The sequence below is a fragment of the Aedes albopictus genome, chromosome 2, assembly GCF_035046485.1.
Source record: "Aedes albopictus strain Foshan chromosome 2, AalbF5, whole genome shotgun sequence".
NCBI classification, from domain to species: Eukaryota; Metazoa; Arthropoda; class Insecta; order Diptera; family Culicidae; genus Aedes; species Aedes albopictus.
Window position 1 is genome coordinate 37,159,583 of NC_085137.1, and position 19,874 is coordinate 37,179,456.

The 19,874-nt window shown below is 38.9% G+C and overlaps 1 protein-coding gene across 1 annotated transcript; it reads left to right on the plus strand.

The window, feature by feature from the left end:
- The first annotated feature begins 15,395 nt into the window (after window positions 1–15,395).
- Window positions 15,396–19,288, plus strand: LOC109621352 (uncharacterized). The gene is made up of 5 exons (XM_062854807.1): window positions 15,396–15,570; window positions 17,415–17,884; window positions 17,949–18,071; window positions 18,132–18,633; window positions 18,691–19,288. Exons 1-5 carry the CDS (start codon window positions 15,487–15,489, stop codon window positions 19,135–19,137), a joined length of 1,626 nt encoding a protein of 541 aa, XP_062710791.1. The 5' UTR covers window positions 15,396–15,486; the 3' UTR covers window positions 19,138–19,288.
- The last annotated feature ends 586 nt before the right edge of the window (window positions 19,289–19,874 follow it).

The window sequence follows — 19,874 nt, forward strand, 5'->3', positions numbered from 1 at the left end:
ATCAATACTAAAAGTAGTTTTGGCTCCGTTTCTATATTTTTCCTGTAAAGTATGGAAACTAAGCTGTCTTCCAGAGCGTTAATGATTAATCATAAATTTAATCATGATTAATGATTAATGATTAAGATTAATCAAAATCATTAATCATAATCACAAAAAAAACATCATTTAATCATTAATCATTAATCTTAATCACACTGTTTTTGAAATCTAATCATTAATCATTAATCAGAATCATAAGAAAAATTATTAATCAATCATTAATCATTCATCACCAAAAATGATTCATCATATAAAATATATGATCTAATTTAAATTGGTTCAAATGCTGTTCTAAATAATATAATTTATGATTATTTTTTCAAAAATCTCCCGGACAGAGTTACCTTTTACTTTTGAAACTTCAAAAACATGTTAAACAATAAATATATGTTAATCATTTCCAGTTTTTTTGTGATTGATTAATCATGATTAATCATGATTTTTAATCAATGAGTCATTTTTAATCATTAATCATAATCAATAATCACAGATAAACCAATTTTAATCATTAATCATAATCTTTAATCATCCTAAAAATCAAATTAATCATTAATCATAATCAATAATCACCAGAATTGGAATTTTAATCATCAATGATTGATCATGATTAAAAATTTTGTTAATCATGAACGCTCTGCTTTTAACTTATTGATGACATTCGTTGGTCTTCTCGTTATTTTTGTATAAATAGCTTTCCTTAGGTAGTGCCATAATTGGTACATTTTCCCAGGGCAAGTTACCATATTGACTTAAAACAGTTATTTATGTAACGAGTTGCAAAAAGTTGATTTTTTCAGCACGAGTCGTATATTTATCCAACGAGGCTTGCCAAGCTGGATAAATACGAAGAGTGCTGAAAAAATCGAGTTTTGCAACGAGTTCCATACACAATTTTATGCAATGATTTTTCGTTATGTAAATCATTTAAGTTGGATAATGAACCAGTGCGGAAAAGTTGTCCATTATGATACTGAGATGAGTTGTATAAAAATAAAATTATGATACTGATTTTTTTTTTAACCTAATTTACAGCTCTTTTGTCCACTAGGGCACTGCGTGAGCGATTCCAATTGGCGCCTAAATGTATTCCATTCTAATTCCACAAATTCTAATTCGAACTGGTAGCCTTTGCGCTGCTGTCACTTTTCTACCCTGTCCATGGTAGAATGATGAGTACAAGGATGTTGATGTGTGGCTCTTGTTCCTTTTCCAGTCCGATTGGGGGTCCATTATGAGTTGCCGTTAGCCGATATCCAAGTTTCCGGGTCCATTAGAGCATATGCTCAGAAAAGGGTCAGGTGTAAGCCGCTCCGGGGGGAAGAGCAACTGACGAAAAATTGCAAGTGCCGGGGCTGGGATCGAACCCATGACCATCCACTTATGAAGTGAACGTGTAGCCACTGCGCTACGGGCCCCGGCTATGATACTGAATAGGACAGATCGGTGAAGTACTAGATTTGTAGTAATGAGCTGAATTTTAGTATGGTGAGAAGGTCAATTCTCCGTTTCTGCAATGAAATGCTGCAAAAAGCGTGGGTATTATGATTCCTTGCCTGATTTGATGCTGTTTGAGCAAAACTTTGGGCAACAGTGTTGTTGTTTTCTCCATTTCTTGCAACATAAACAAAATAGTTATCCAAAGTTTTGCTCAAACAGCATCAAATTAGGCAAGAAATCATAATACCCATACTTTTTGCACCAGTTCATTGCAGAAACGGAGAATTGACCTTCTCACCATACAAAAATTCAGCTCATTACTACAAATCTAGTACTACACCGAACGTGCCCCATTGCATAAAAGTACTTTATACGATGTAATTCTCGCTTCTTTATGTGACTCTTCAGCTTTCAAAGTGTACCATGTTATCTGAATTTTTGATGAGTTGGGTATTTTTTCCCCAAAATATTTAATCTATCTGTGATCTTAGATTCTACAGCCAAATGATTAGTGCTTGAACTTTGATATTGCATTCTTAAGCGATTGATGCAAAATCATTTATTTAACGTCTACATCTAGAATGAGTTTACTTAAGCAACATTTATTATCAAAAATTAATTTAATCCTTTACTGCTGAATGGTAATGAATTTCCCACACTCCACCATTCTTCCCTGCTCTATCACAATCTCATCTGCTTACCATTCGGATCTTAACTGGTAAAAGCAATCATATATCCACTTGGGCTCACACTTGTTATGAGAACAAGGCTTCAGATAATTCATAGAACCCGCACCTCCGGAAACGAAAGCGAACCATATGGAAGCTTGTGCGGTTAGGAAAATTATTTCGTATATTACCACCCCCACACCATTTGCACTTGAGCAGCGGTTGTTGAGGAGAATTGGTGTAAAATACAAGAATTTCTGTAACACAGACACAGAATGGGTTGACGTTGTTTGTATAAAAGCGGTTGGCATTTTATATTATGTCTATAGTAGCATAGAAGCTGAATAAATTTGTTATAGTTACAGTGTATCAAACAATTGTCCGTACAGCAAATTTTTGGTCAAAATAATTTTTCATTCAAATGATCATAACTTTTTTATACATCAATCAAATACGCTGAAGTATTCATCAATCATGAACCATATATCAAAGCTCCTTTGGTAAAATTTTGAGCGAGATCGAATCAGTTTTCTGAAAGTTATAGAACTTAACAGTAAATCTTATAAGATTTTTGAAAACATTTTTAAAACATTATATCTCAATACATACTCGATGAAACTTTTTCATTTTTTTTTGTGGTACAGCTTATATCCAAGGCTTTCATATGCAATTTTGTTTGAGGTTTTATATTTACTACAAAAAATATGAAAAATCTGTATATGATCAGAGGGTCATTTGGAAATTTACCATATTTTGATCAATAAAAGTGCCAAGTGTTTTTCAGCGTTTTTAAACTTTCTTAATGTAATATTTTTATACAGGACCTACTAAACTACATATGAAAAGTAGGTCCTATGTATTTTTCATTCAGTTAATGCACTTTTATTGGTGGAAAACGTTTGGTAGATTATATGTGCTAAATATGGTAATTTTTTAAATATCGTCAACTGCATAAGCACATTTTTCATATTTTTTGTAGTGAATAAAAAACCTTTAAAGTACCTGCATATGAAAGCCTTAGGTATCAGCTATAACACACAAAAAATTGAAAAAGTTTCATCGAGTACATACTGAGATATAATGTTTTGAATATGTGTTCAAAAATCTCATAATTTTTGTAAAAGGTCTATAACTTTCAGAAAACTTATCCGATCTCGCTCAAAATTTTACCAATGGAGCTTTAATATATGATTCATGATTGGAAACTTCAGCATTTTTGATTGACGTATAAAAAAGTTATGAATATTTAAATGAAAAATTATTTTGACCAAAAAATTGCTGTACGGACAAATGATTGATTTACTGTATATACTTATGTCTTTTCACAACATAATATGTAGATCAGAAAAAAAAAACAAATTACTAAGACTGTTTTAAGAAAATTAGATACTAAGAGCAAATCTGTTTTGTCAGTTTTATGAAAAATGGGTCATGAAAAAAAAAAAACAGAATTGATTGATTAAAACTCAAAAGATACTGTACAAAATAAATAAAATGTAAAAACACCACAAATATGTTGAACAACTTGTAAATTCTTCCATTGGGCATTTTCCTTCAAAGTCCCATAGTCAGTCACTGGATGGCAACCGAGCGAGGTTTTCCCCTTATCACCAGAAGCAATCGTGCAGGAGGCAATAAAAATCTCCGACAGAAAACACACAGATTAATTATTTGATAAAATAATATTTTCTCCTCGGTCGTCGGCTTCGGTTCTGCTGAGCGTTGTGCTGTGATGGCTGGTAAGTATTCTCTACGAACGGCGATGGAACGCGTGGCTTTGGGGCTCGGGTGCAAGCTTTCATCAACCCAGCCAACACCGATCGAGAAAAAAGGGGTGCTAAAAAGGGAAATGAACGATTTATGAAATATTCATTTCTGTTCCGTGTTTCGGTTTTGGTTCGTTTAGGGAGGTTCAGGAAATGGGGTGTTAAATATTTGCGCCGCGTAGCTATTTCTACGGTGATGATGATGCGGTGCTGGGTGATGGCTGATTGGTGAGAAAAGGATTGATGTTGGTGTATCAGATAATGAAAATATGCTTTACTTTGTTTTAACAGTAGCGATATCCTCTTATCGGGTGTTGTTGGGAAAAAAGGGCAATTCAAAGGTCCATTAATTTGGCAGAGCTTTCAAGCAAGGCATTCAAGCATCACCGTTTATCAGTTTATCTCGAGGCAGCATTACCGAACGAGGACGAGCTCCATGAGGCTCCTCTAGAGGACTGCTGGAGTACAGATCAATCAGTCATCAACGACATAGCCGAGATCACCGCCGGGTACATGGAACGGAGTCTAAGGGAGAATTGGTTCAACGTGGTGTGTTGAAGAAAAAGAACGCAAAGCAGGCAGTCATGCTGCAGAATGGGACTTGGAACGTGGAAGTTGAAGCAGCAGACCCGCCTATTTAGGGTTCCTGTACAAGACTCTCGGAAATTATTTCCAGAATTGGGTACCTACTAATTTACGGCTCAGAGGTGGATTGGAAGAGATATGGAGAATCATGGACGTAAACGGCTTCCTAGGAAGCTGACTAGACTAATTAAAACAACGATGGACGGTGAGCAAAACTGCGTAAGGGTTTCGGGTGAACTATCCAGTTCATTCGTATCTCGCCGGGGACTGCGACAAGGTGACGGACTCTCATGCCTACTCTTCAACATCGCTCTGGAAGATGTGATACGACGAGCCGGGTTCAACAGCTGGGGAACGATTTTCACAAAATCCGGTCAATTTGTGTGCTTTGCGGACGACATGGGCATTATTGCCAGAACATTTGGAACGGTGGTAGAGCTGTACACCCGCCTGAAACGCGAAGCAGCAAAGGTCGGACTGGTGGTGAATGCCTCAAAAAGGCGGAACCGAACACGACCGGATCCGTCTGGGTAGTAATCCCGATCAGAAAGGCATAACAAAATTATAACCGATTGAGTTATTTATTTCAAAGATTTTTCATAACAGAATGAGTTATAAAATTCGCCGGTTAGGTGTTAAAATAACAAAAAATATAACTAAAATTGCTCTAGCCATAACATAATTATAACAGGTGTTGATACAATTTTAACAAATTTATAACAACGTGAGATATAATAAATATTGGAATGATCAAAAAATTATAACACATGTTGTTATAAATTTGATATAAATATATTGGGTAAAAATTAACTTGGGTAAATTTTAACTCATTTTCGGGTAATTTTTATTAAGAGTGTTATTTATTTTTAGCGAAAAGTTTTTTGTATAAAAAACTTGCCCCACATAGTATATAAAAAACCCTCACCCAGACGGGAATCGAACCAAGGACGCCAGCCTTCAACTGCAATCCGGCGCCTCTACCAATGAGGCCATTTCAGCACTTGAAGTGAAGGGTGATATATGGTCAAGTGGTTCTTCGTTTTGGCGGCTGGTCTATAAATAGACTCATTTGTCCAACGTACAGGAGAGAGAAAATATGACGTCACATAAAAGTGTTCTTGATACAATTGATCGCAATTACGTCATCTTAGAATATAATAACAAAAGTGGATATAATTAAGTTATAATTGTAACTCAAGAATTTGCTCTGCATTTTGGCTTTATTCCATGCAGACCAGAAATAGATGTCGTATCTTAATCAAAGTTTTAGAGATAGTTAATGGCTCTTAAACAGTGAAAATAGTGGTACATATACAATTTCACCTTCTGTTGGTGCTAGCGAGTAATTAAATTAGAACATTTTGACACGTGTTATCAAATAATTTTCTTATATTTTTCACCATCAAGGAAGTTGCTGCCTATGCAAAAGGTATGCAGTAGTCTTGTTATTGGAAATTTCACCGCTTCGTGGCGTTGGTGTGCATTTCTGGAGATTGTCAGATTTAGATAGCTTGTGAAATAAAAAAATAAGTGTTTAAAGCACAATTTCAACATTACATGATATAACCATTAACATACCTATTAAAGCAATTCTGTGACGTTCGCTTGCCTCGTGATCTCATATAATTCTTCATTACACCAACGAACCTAACCTCAAAATGACTGACAATTCTCACGTCATTTTGACAGATGTAATATGAGCATGAAAAGGACGGCAACAAGATCGATAAAGTAGAATATGTTATCCGTCTTTTTCGTGCATGTGTGTGGTCTGTCAAAATGACCTGTGAATTGTCAAACATTTTCATGGCTAGCTTTGTTGGTGTAATGAAGAATAGGGGGATTCACTTAACAGCGTAAACTGATTAAACTGATTAAACGTCGTGATCACCACGGCAATCTTTGATTAATTCATTCGCAAAATCATGAAACATTTCAAATAAGCAGAAAATCATGGCTTACGCAGCAAATTAATCTGTTTAGTGAGTACCCCTAATGTTTTTATTTTCAGTAAAAATAGTTTAAACAAGAAATTCCTCCACTAGTCGAAACCACCTATTCGGCATTTGCTTCGGAATTTGCTCAAAATGCATGACGATGTTCATCAACATTTTGGTAAAAAAGAAATAGCCTTCTGCTATTGATTGTTTTTTCAAAAGCTTCTAACAGAGTTTCTCATTTTGAACTACTGCACAGATTATCACACGTATTTGATTTCAGTTGAGATTCTGTTTCATTGAGTAAATCCTATTTGAAGAACCGCTTTCAAATTGTGGAAATTAAAGGAAATCATTGAAGTCCGATCGGTATTATGGTGAATATATAACGAAGCCACCCCTCAAATTTTCAAGAGCACAAATCTGAAGAACCAAATGATGGATTGAGATGAAAAGTTAATCGATTGATCACCACCAGCGGGTGACCAATTGATCAACTTTTCAGCGTGGTGAGACATTTGGTTCTTCAGATTTGTGCTCTTGAAAATTCGAGGGGTGGCTTCGTTATATATTCACCTTATATCGAGAGAGCCACAAAGATCGGTTCCAGGACCATTGATGTTAGCCTCATTTTTCAACGGCCTTCATCTTCAAAAGTATGTAATATCCACATGTTTGCAGATGATAAGAAGCTGTATTTCTACGGAATTATTATAGACGTTAATTGCATGGTAATGAAACGTGACTAACGACATGATGTGACGAAATTAGATAGAAATTTCTAAGCTCCACAAATAATTTGTTATCAATCAATTCTCCAAAAACTAAGGTGTTTTTAATTTGCAGACGACTAATTGATCCAGTTGTATCATGTAGTCGAGCACTTGACACTGAAGAAGTCTGTAAGTCACAGACGAAATAGGCCTATCTGTCCGAAGATAAGCACAGTAGTAGAATTAAAAGGAATTTGCTCGTCCTTTCTAGTTTTTCTTTAAAAGAGTTATTCATTTTTTATTTTCTTTTGCAAAAGTAAAGTATTAGTGAAGTGTTTTTAAATTAAACTAGAGTCTGATGTATCATGTTAATTTAATAACAATGAGAAAACTTCTAATTTCAGAATAATTTATTAAAATAATCTTGAATGAGACTACAAATTGCAAAACCTATGGAGGATTGTGAAACTTAAAACTTACTTCAGGAATGTTAACAGTTTCAATGAAAGTCATCATTTTCATATCCATTTTGTTGCCTCACTTATCATAGCTTCATATGACCGTTTGAGAGTTACATTAACCCTAGTAGAATGTTGAAGTCAATATGACCCAGACAGGCACGATGAACGTGCACTGTGCCATCGTTGTTCGAAAAACCTAACATCTTAGGAGGGTTAAATCACGGCATACGTTGGGCATTCAATTTGACTAGATACTCTAGTGTGGCTCAACTACAATGACAACTACTGGGATACTCATTTCTTATTTTTTAACTTCGTTGTTCTGCGATTCATTCACCAAGGACCTAAATATTGTGGCCTCATCACTAAGATACTGATGATTAGGGACAATGGAAATTCGCGATTTCGCGGAAGCCGCGAAATCCGCGAAATTGGAGAATGCTCGCGAAATTTAAGAAATCCCGTGAAATGCCGCGAAATCTGACAAAATTCTGAAAATAATTGCAAAATTCCACTAATTTTAAATGTTCAAACATAAAAAAAGCAAATAACTCTTTTCAATGTAAAGTTATTGACAATTTCGAATCCAGCATAATAAAAGTTTAATGCAATTTTCATATGTTTTTTTTTTCTGATTTTTCATCAAATTTGATACCTGTTCGGGAGGTTTATGATAACGCCTCACAAAATCCAAGTAAATTATCCTATTTGCTTTCAAAATTGGTGTTTTTTAAACAATACGGTCAAAAATATGGAGCCGCGAAATCTCCGCGAAATTCGCAATATCCGTCCGCGAAATTTAAGAAAATTTGCCGCGAATTTCCATTGTCCCTACTGATGATCTTAAGGCTTAAGCACCCGTCATCATTTTTCGGAAAATTAAAAGCAGTTTTCTCGCTGTAAATCAAAACATCGACCATGAAAATATATTCACTGCATTCTTTTCCTCATGTGGAGTACAGTGAATATATTTTCATAGCAAAGATTTTTGTTTTGATCGAAAAAACTGCTTTCAAATGTTTGATGACGGCGATGATTTCAATCACGAAAGATTGCGCCCGTTTGATTTGTACAAGGTGGCTGATTATACCTGACAGCTCCCACCCGGCGGCTGCAAAAGTAGTTTTAGCCAAGGTGCACACCGTGTACAAACCATACGTGTGCGGTTTGGCGCGATCTGATGCTGTATGTTTCGAACGCAGCTGAGAATCCAAGATAAGCGCGACAATATCTATCTGAGCTTTCTTAAAGGTCTGGATCATGATTCAAACTTGTCAAAAATACTGTATTTTACAAGCACAGTAGCACCGCACAGCAGCGTAACTGCGTACCAAACATCACCTGTAAAATGTTCATTTGACATAAACTGCATTTTCAAAACTATAACTGAGTTTGTTATAATGTTCATATAAAGATGATCAAAATAAATTTATTTGTATTATAACTGACGTTGTTATAATTCTGATATAAGTATATCAGGTTTTCAAATCATTTTTGTCAAATATATCTGTTCGAGCGTGGAGCTCTATTGCCGGCCACCGGAGGTTTTTCTTGGCCGCTGTAGCAACAGCGGTGCACCAAATCACTGGAACGTTGGTATTCCCAACTAGGATCGCTTATCCGATCCTTATAGCACACACTGTAGGCACTATTCACACCTTCGACACGTTTCACGGTACCAGTTCCCTCCTTGTCACAGTGCTTCCACGCACGCACGCACGCACGTGTGACGATCGACCGACGGGTTGATTATTGCCACCTTTGGCCACTACCGCAGATACAGTTCGGATAGAGAGAAGAACTCGGTTGATGGGGTTTGCACTACACTTGATTTATTGGGCGAGACGTGGATGGGATAAAGAATAGAACGCGACCGATCGTTTTGGATGTCTATTTTGTACTGTTCTATTGCTGGATATGATATGTTACAATTCAATGGGATGGGGTTCTTTAGGTACAGTGTTGCATGTAAGTGTGGTGATGGGTACTAATTCATTGTGTGTTAATTAATGTGCTAGTTCTTGTCAACTTAATTCTAAATACTATTTACAAAATTTAAACTATTTACAAATTGGAGAATACACATTTTTACACACGATCAGCGTACTGATCAATATCTAAATATAACAAACGGTGATATATCTATCAACCGTTGATATAATTTTGTTACATTTTTGTTATGTCTTTCTGATCGGGATGTTACGATAGACGGGGATACTTTCGAGGTGGTTGAGGAATTCGTCTACCTCGGATCCTTACTGACGGCTGACAACAACGTGAATCGTGAAATTTGGAGGCATAACATCAGCGGAAGTCGGGCCTACTACGGGCTCCAGAAGAAACTGCGGTCGAAAACGATTCACCCACGCACCAAATGCACCATGTTCAAAACGCTAATAAGACCGGTGGTCCTCTACGGACACGAGACATGGACCATGCTCGAGGAGGACCTGCAAGCACTCGGAGTTTTCGAGCGACGTGCTAGAGACGATCTTCGGCGGCGTGCTGGAGAACGGTGTATGGCGGAGAAGGATGAACCACGAGCTCGCTGCACTTTACGGCGAACCCAGCATCCAGAAGGTGGCCGGCCTGGTGTTTGCAACTGATCCGGTTGGCACAAGAAGGCATGGAGCACAGAGAGCACCTGGGTCCGGTGTTATGTAATGTCATGTACGACGATATGTTGAGGTTAAAGCTCCCGATGGGAGCGAAGATCGTCGGCTTTGTTGACGATCTTCACGCTATTTTTTTCTCGCTCATCGGCTCTGTTGGCAAGGGTTCATTCAAATATTACGTAACGCAAAATTTGACAATTTTAGACCCCCTCCCTCCCCCACGTAACAAGTTTTGTATGAAGAATTTTGAAATTTTGTATGAAGCGTAACACAGAGCTAGACCCCCTCCTTCCCCCCTTAGCGTTACGTAATATTTGAACGAACCCCAACGCACAGAGCGCTGCAACACATGCACAAATGACCGAATGTGTTTAAAATGTGTGCGCGCCACACACATTCCATGTGTTCCCGGCCTCATACTCATTTTTGTGCGGCTCGGTGGAAACGGAACATTTTCAACAGTGGAAACGGAACAGTCAAACGTCTCCCGAGCCGCGGCCAAACAGTTTGGCACATGTAAACATGAGGTGGATTTTCGGGATTTTTTCCATCGAAGAGCTGGAAAGCAGATGGAAATGGATATGTTTTTGACGCATTTTCAACTGCTTCAGCTATTCGATGGAAATAATCTCTGAAAATCATGAAAATTGAATCTTTTTTTCTAAATTTCATAAACAAAAACTAATATGGAAGCGGATTCCATATTCCGGGCGTTCCACAGAATGTGTGTTTTCCACACATGACAAGACTTCATGCACCCGAACACATGAATGTGTACGACTCATGCAACACACAAAATGTGCGGCATGTAAAGAGGGTCAATTTGAGAGCGACCAACACAGCCGCTGTGTCGGTGTGAGTTAGCGTGTTACGTTTGAGGTCCACAGTGAATCGATTGAAGATTGCCCACTTGATCGCAGTTGTGGAGGGGTTGATGAGCTCCAGGTGTGTTTTTTTCTTGAACGAGTGCCGAAAGGTAGCGATAGTGGTGGCTAGTCCTATCGGTGCGAGGATTGGCTGGCAGTGTTTCTGATCCCTCCACCCCGAGCCGGTGGAAACTGTGTGTTTGTGTGCCTCTCTGAGTCGGCGTTGGCGTACAAACAAGAAGAACGTGTTGCGTCTTGTTCGGCGTCGTTTGCGTTGTGGATCGTTTCGATTGATCGAGGCAATTAGTGTGCGGTGGTTCGGCTATACTGAGGCGGAGCTGTTGTGACCGTGAGCAGTCGTGCTTGTTGTGGCAACCAAGACACGACGGTTCCGAAAGCTGTACCTAGCTGGATCGGACGTGTTTCGACAATCTGGCCGTGGTCCTTCGACGAAGAAGTGACCGTGGCGTGCACGGTTGTCAGCGGTCGGTGGCTCTGGGTAACTCGTTGGTGCTGCTAATCCGGGTAGGTTCAACGAAGCTACCTCCAGAGGAGTTGTGTACCCAACAGTTGGGTTAACAGGCGCCATGGGGAAGTAATATTCCACCTGACTCAAGTCCTTTGGTCCTTCCGACAGTATTAAAAACGCATTTTAATAACAGTAACTGGTGCTGGAATATCGTTTCAATGGCTATCACTCACATCGTCTTGGAACTACAGAGAAGGTGGCGCGTGGACTCGGAGTATCGCTAGTTTAGGCGCTATACAATAGGTGGTACAAGGCATCGGAGTCGGCTATGTAGGTCATACCGGTTCCCTGCGGTTTAAATCGACCCTTATAGCGAATAAGTGGCTCAAAATGCTTAAAGTTTGTATGAGAAAACGTGGCCAAATGTATGCAGAACTTTTAAGTTTTCGATATTTTACCGCTAGGTGGCGCTTTAAGCGATTAATGATAAAGCCCTTTATTGGTATTATTGTAGGTGACTATATGCCAAACAACTTTGTCGAAGACCGCAAAGTGATACGACCCCTATTAAAAAGTTATACCCTAGGTAAAGTGATGCGAGACATTATGGTTGTTTTTCCAGTACATGTAAAGGAATACAGTAAGGACCCAATTTTGTCAGCCCAATTTTGCGAAAAACTTTTTGCTCTCACTATCTTAGAGTTAAATTTTAATTAATTTATTATTGTTTATAGTCAATCTACAACTGAGATGCAGAACATACAGGGATAAAAAGTATGAAAAACTGTTTAAGTTTTTGAAGAGAGCAAAATATGTGTTCCGAAAAGGGGCTGACAAAATCGGGTCACTTATGTAGGGGAGACTAAGGAGACTTGATCCCTGGGGAGACTTGTTCCCCCCATATTTTCTCGGAATCAAAAACAGTTTTCTTCTAGCATATTTTTTCCGAAACAACATCTGGACAGACGACAATGTTTTGGCTACAATTGGTTTTAATTGTGTATTGCATTATTTTTTAATGACTGATGGTTTGTTTTCGGTCCTTCAGAAAACTTTTAGGCGATTCCAAAAAATCTCAATAACTTTGTGAAAATTAAACCAAATCGTGTCAAAATTTCACAGCATATAGTATAAATAAAATACTTTCAAACGTATTTATCCAAATAAGGCTGTTATATAAATATTTCAACAGGAGATGAACCAGCCATAGGCTAAAAATCTCGATAATAAAGATAAAAAAATATTTCCATTAATGTAGCTTAGTGTATACAACAGTGACATGGGGAGACTTGATCCCTCGAGGATTACAGACACATTATACATGTGAAAAATAAAAATCTATTTGAAAGCCTCTATTTACTCGGAATTCTAGTATATTCAACGATAAAACGATCAAGTCTCCCCATTTTCAAAATACGGCATATCCTTAACAATTAAAGGAAATCTTATAATGAATAGGAAGCTTCTGGAGTTATTTTCCCTTCAAATTAACCATGTGCTCAAAAGGGGATCAATTGTGACCCATTCTTGAAAAATACTTCATAAGACATGCCTCCATAAAAACAGAGTTTTGAAAACTTTAACAATAATTTAAAGTCCTTTTGTTGTGTATAAACTTGCAATAGATGTTTACCTGCCATTCTGTACGAAAAATGGATCTAGTTTTGTATTTTTTCTTAAAGTTACAGGCAAATTAAGAAAAAGGGATCAAGTCTCACCAGTCTCCCCTAATACCAACAATGAAATCTCAATACTCCGCTAGTTCTTTCTCTATTTAAATTCCATCCAAATTGTCAATTCGACAATTGTTAAATTGTCGTTCTCTTTTTTTTTTTTTCGTGCAATTCCACGGTAGAAAAACATATCCAGGAATTTTACACTTCCCATTGAATTTGAATTCCCTTCAATTCTGTTTTCAAATAGAAATTAAAACATTAGTACCGAAAGTTGGAAAGCCAAAAGTTGAATGCATCCGTAATGTAGCTTGTCTCAATGTTGACCTATTTTTAACTTTACTATAGGGATTTACAGCCATTGCTGGATCGTCACACCAATTCTTGATAGCGAATTGTTGAATGGTTCAACGTGGTAATTGCAACATTTATCTATTTTGAAGTTTCGTAGGAGCTTCAGAAAAGTTTCGGATAATTTCCCGGAGTTTCCAGGGAGCTTTCAAGGGGGTTTCAGTTAGGTGCCAGAAACGAATCATGGCTTTTTTTGAAATTTGAGAAGGGTTCCGAAGGGTTTCCGTTTATTCAGGGGACGACCCTGAACTCCTCTGAAGATACTGGAACGTCCATGTAACCCCCCGAAACCCCTAGTACATCCTTGAAACTTCCCTTGGAACTTTGCAGAAACCCTTTGGAACGTTCTTGGCCCTGAAGCTCCCTGAGATCTCCAGGAACACTCTTGGAACGTACTGAACCCCCGGAAACACCCCCAAACTCCTTACGACCCATGAAACCCATGGAACGCCCCGAAAACTCCCTAGAACACGCCTTGAAAACACTTAAAACTCCCTGGAACACCCCTGACTCCCCTAGAACGCCACTGGAATCACCTGAAATTCACTGGATTGTCCTAGTAACCTCCTGAGATTCCATGTACATCTCTAGAACTCCGCTGAAACCTCCCGGAACCCCCCTGAGGCGGCTCTAAAACTCTTCTGAATTCATTTGGAACGTCCTTGACCCTTCTGAAACTCCCTGGAATCCCCTGGAACGCCCTGAAACCCCTTGGAACACTTCTGAAGCCCCTAAAATGCTACTGAAATCCCTTGGAACGACTCTGAAATTCTCTGTTACACCCTGTAATGCCGCTGGAACCTCTTGAGGACTCCTGGAACGTACCTGGAACCCCCTGGAACACCTTTGAAGTCTCTGGAACGCCGCTAAAATCATCTAGGTCGCCCCAGAAAAGTCTGTAACGCCCCTGATACTCATTGAAACCCCCTGGAACATCCATGAAATACAGACAAATACCTCTGGAAAACCTTTGAAAACCCTTTTTAAAACCTGAAACGTCCATGAAGCTCCTAGACAACCCTGGAGCTTCCCTGAAATTTTCCTTAACGCCACTATAACCTCTTGAAAAGCCCTGTAACGCCTGTGAAACCACTTGAAAACTCTTGGTACGGTCCTAAAACCCCTTGATACACCCCAGGAGCGCCCATAAAAGTCTCTGAAATCCCCTGGAACACATCTGGAGCGGCTCTGAAACCCCTTGAAACCCTTTGAGACCATCTGGAACCGTCCTGAAACGCACATGAAATCGAAACAAAATGGGAACCATAACCATACTAACAGTCAAGGTGACGCCAAAATTTAACAATTGAATCATATATCTTATATACCTATTGGAGATAAAGCAGTTTTCCGTGATTTTCTTGTAGAACAGATCGTGCAGCACACATTTTTCATCTACCTTATTTTCAGGTTCAGCTGCTGAATAATAGGCTGTAGGTGATTGAACCTAGATATGTCGAAATTACCTTTTGACCACTGATGTTTGATTGAGAATTGATGATGTAAGGTAAACGAAACGACTTTTTTCGCAGTATTTTGCACAAAGAACAAACAGCAGTGCAAAATTCAAAACACCCTGCAGCAAAATGCTCCCATTTTTACCACGCACCGCCAATGACTCGATGGATTTTTATCTCCTTGGACTATGTTCACGAGACTGTTAACAATCATCCTGCCGTGTTCCACCGAGAGAGATAAAACGATACTCGCGAAGTGCTTATCACGTTGGTTGATTGCCGCTTGACAAATAACCGGCATGCTATAGGTCAGTCATATCAATCGAAGATAATTTAATCTGCCGTTTATATGCGGCAGTTTAAAAGTGGGCATCGTATTTTCGGTATAGAACAACTACCACCGTCAATTGGAAGCCATTCAGTGTTTAGCTGTTCAGTGTTTAACAATGACTACTTACGATCCGGAACGCCGCGTATGGAGTGGACCTCGGACTGGGACATTGTTTGATCCCAGTCGCAGTGCAGGCGATGCACAGTGGCTGATTTCGTCATTTTAGCGCGCTTAATTAATAACTTTTTTACTATGAAGTTTAGCGTCATGGTGTCTTCGGGAAAGTTTTTCACTATAATAAGGAGCTTCTTTTGAGCTTCTGTGAAAAATGATCAATCCCCCTAAAAGTGAGATAGAAAATTTATTTTTTGAATTTTTCAAGATACGAGGTTGGTGCCTTCACAAAAGTTGTAGAAAATGTAGTTTGGAACAACTTTGCCGAAGACACCAAGTTTGTAACTCCGTTACTTTTCAAGATACGTTACGTTTTCTTTCATCAGCCCCTTGAAAAAGGTTTTTGCGCAATAACTTTCTAAAAATTGATTCTATAATTTTATCATGTTCTACAAAGTTATAGATAATGGAAAAACACACAACTTTGCCGAACATGACATCCCGCTAATTCCAAAATTAAAATAGTTATAACGGTTTTCATAGTTTTTTGGGCCATATTTCAAGCATATATAACTTAGCTATAGGCAATTATATGCAAATTTCCTTTTACGCATGTGAAAGTACATGTAATTGCCTCTCTTAGAAAGCCAAAATCATCAAACTGTAAGAAACTGTAAGATGGTTTTTGTATAGAAACTTACATCCATTTATGTTACTCTTATATGGGATTTATATATATTTTCAACATATTTATTTGACATTTCATGTCAGCTTGCATTTTTATTGTTATTGTAAGTGTGTGTTAATATAAAGAAAGGTTTGTGGTGCATTTTGGATCATTCGTGAAGTACGTTACATAAAAACTTACCATCTAATTCTTTTGTCTTACTAACTCAAGTGCTCCACGTAGTCCACGAAAAAAGCGAAGGAAGCGCCATTTCTTAAAAAATTCCAAACATGCACGTGACATGTTCTGTCAACGCTCTCACTAGGATATATCTATGTCTTCATTGGTTATAGTAAATTATAAATCCTATTGCACTTCAAAGTAAGGCTGCTGTTAAATCGTGAACCGACGAAAGAAGTTTCACTTTATGCGCTTTTTTCGTGGACTACGTGGAGCATTGCGAGTTAGTAAGAAAATAGAAGTAGTTGGTGAGTTTGTGTGTTACGTATTTCATGAATGATCCAGAATGCACAACAAACCTTTCTTTATATTAACACACACTTACAATAATAATAAAAATGCAAGCTGACATGAAATGTCAAATAAATATGTTGAAAATATATATAAATCCCATATAAGAGTAACATAAATGGATGTAAGTTTCTATACAAAAACCATCTTACAGTTTCTTACAGTTTGATGATTTTGGCTTTCTAAGAGAGGCAATTACATGTACTTTCACATGCGTAAAAGGAAATTTGCATATAATTGCCTATAGCTAAGTTATATATGCTTGAAATATGGCCCAAAAAACTATAAAAACCGTTATAACTATTTTAATTTTGGAATTAGCGAGATGTCATATTCGGAAAAGTTGTGTGTTTTTCCATTATCTATAACTTTGTAGAACATGAAATAAATGTAGAATCAATATTTAGAAAGTTATTGCGCAAAAACCTTTTTCAAGGGGCTGATGAAAGAAAACGTAACGTATCTTGAAAAGTAACGGAGTTACAAACTTGGTGTCTTCGGCAAAGTTGCTCCAAACTACATTTTCTACAACTTTTGTGAAGACGCCAACCTCGTATCTTGAAAAATTCAAAAAATAAATTTTCTATCTCACTTTTAGGGGGATTGATCATTTTTCACAGAAGCTCAAAAGAAGCTCCTTATTATAGTGAAAAACTTCCCCGAAGACACCATGCCGCTAAACTTCATAGTAAAAAAGTTATTGATTAAGCGCGCTAAAATGGCGAAATCAGCCACTGTGCGATGTGCTGATGGAACTGTTGAACCGCTCTCCGGAGAAGCCGATTCTGATCGATGGCGATAGTGGACGGGTGTTGACTCGAGGTGAGTTGCGCACCAGGGCCGTTCGGATTGCGCAGAATTTGAAGAAGCTGTTCAACAATGGCGCGAAATCGGATGAAGTCGTGACGATTGCTGCTATGGGGAATGAAAATCTGATTCCATTAGTGGTGGCTCTGCAGTTCTTGGCAGTGCCGTACAATACGCTCTATCCGAACTATACTGAGGATGAAATTGCCCACATGATGCGGCAGACTCAATCTAGGCTGGTGTTTTGCGATGCTTCGAATTATAACACCGTGAGGCAGGCATCGAAAAAGGCGGTCGCAGGAGGTGTGACAATATTTACTCTGGATCAGCTTACGGAAGGAGCGAGGTCGATCCAGGAATTGTTGGTCGAAACGGGTAGTGAGAATGAATTCAGGTAAAGTCCAAAAAATAATGAGATTTAAGTCAGGCTCTAAAGATTAATTTTATATCGATTTCAGACCAACATTGGTGGAAGACACTACCAAGACAATTTGGAGTATTTTCTGTTCGTCTGGTACAACTGGACTACCGAAGGGAATATGCTTGTCGCACGCCAACAGAACGTCTTCATTTTATCCCGTGTAATTACGCAGTTTTAGTTGATATTCTTGAATCTATGGTCTGACATACTTCAATTTCAGGAGTTTTACCAACCTGACGATTTTGGTAACAGGATCAATCCACTGGATCAGTGTCGTCTATACATACGACTTGGCCCTGTTCTACGACAGCACAGTTGTATTCACCCGGAAGCCATACTCGGAGGACCTCGTGTTCGACCTGGTGGAAAAATACCGAATCAACGTTGTCAATGGACCGCCATTTTTCGCCAGTGCTGTTGCAAATCACCCACGTGCCAAAACCACCAATCTATCTTCCGTTGCATTGTGGGGAATTGGGGGATACTTCGTATCGGACAGCGTTCGGGATTCGATGGACGCCATTCTGCCCAACGGGAAGTCGTACACATTCTACGCTTCGACGGAATGCGGTCCGATTGCCATGGATATGATGCAGCGAAAACGAGGAGCCGTGGGAACGATTTGTCCAAATATGCAGGTTCGAATCGTCGATGATGATGGGCAATTGCTTGGAACAGATGAAGTTGGGGAACTGCTTGTTAAAAGGGTGGTTCCATTTGTGGTAAGTTATATCAGTTTTTTTTTCATGATTCAACTAACGACACTTGTCGAATTCCAGGGTTATTACAAGAACGAAGAAGCCACCAAATCGACTATCGACGAGGACGGTTGGTTCCAAACCGGAGATGTGGGATACTTTGACGAGGACGGCTATCTGTTCCTAGTGGACCGGAAAAGTGAGATTTTCAAGTACATTGATCCGGTGTCCCCAACGGAGCTAGAAGAAGTGATCATGCAGGTAGATGGCGTAGAGCAGGTTTGCGTTGTGGGTGTTCCACTGGAGAACAAGAGCGCGGAACTGCCGACGGCTGTTGTCATCAGACAACCGGGCTCTGCAGTCTCCGGTGAAGATATAGCGAACTATGTGGCAGAACGTGTGAGGGATCACATGAAGCTGCGAGGGGGAGTGCATTTCGTTGAGAAGCTGCCACTGACGAGCAAAGGGAATGTGAAACGAAAGGAAGTGAAAAACATGATGATAGATATGCTGAAAGATGCAAAATAATACTTAAATGTAGAAAAACATGGAATAAAGCTATTACATCAATTAAGATATGCATAAATTTAACTATTCTAAGCCTCGAAGGGTTATCAAAAGGTGAATGTGATCATTTCCGAAGGTTTCGGTGCAAACAAATATAGACATGACAAAAGTAGTTTAAATGTATTTTCCGGGGTATAAAGCATCCAAGGGCGAATCGACAACCTGGAAGGAGCATCTCTACATTCAAGTACATTTTATTTCTAGGCACGCTAAAAGTTAGGCAATTCGCGCCATTTAGATCCCATTGAGATTATTAGCCTCTGCCCAGCAACCTTAGGGTAGAACGGGTAACCAACTTCGGTGGCTAATTGGAAAGGGGGTGGGGAAGGTTTTGCTTCTGCAAACGTGAGCGTCTGATACCCATGTTAGGGGCGGCTGATCGACGTCCGAGTGCCAGGGAAGGACTCTAAACTCAATTGTGTACTATGATCCTTCGGAAAGTAGCGGGTTGTAGTTCGGCCTTACGAGTCAGCCGTAAAAACAGTTGTAACGGAAAATCAGCAACAGAATAATACGAACCGAGACCAACGGCAATGACCCCCGCGAGCAAAAAGGACTTGCGATTGAAAACTAGGTACGTGGAACCGCTGATCTCTTAACTTCATTGGGAGCACCCGTATACTCGCTGATCTACTGAAGGACCGTGCCATCGTAGCGCTGCAGAAGGTGTGTTGGACAGGATTCATGGTGCGATGGTT

Excerpts from the sequence above, each read along its gene's own strand:
- LOC109621352 (XM_062854807.1), top strand. The coding sequence starts at position 15,487 with ATGACTACTTACGATCCGGAACGCCGCGTATGGAGTGGACCTCGGACT. Across the intron at positions 17,885-17,948 it reads GGTAGTGAGAATGAATTCAG|ACCAACATTGGTGGAAGACA; the intron begins GTAAAGTCCAAA and ends TATCGATTTCAG. Across the intron at positions 18,634-18,690 it reads AAAGGGTGGTTCCATTTGTG|GGTTATTACAAGAACGAAGA; the intron begins GTAAGTTATATC and ends GTCGAATTCCAG.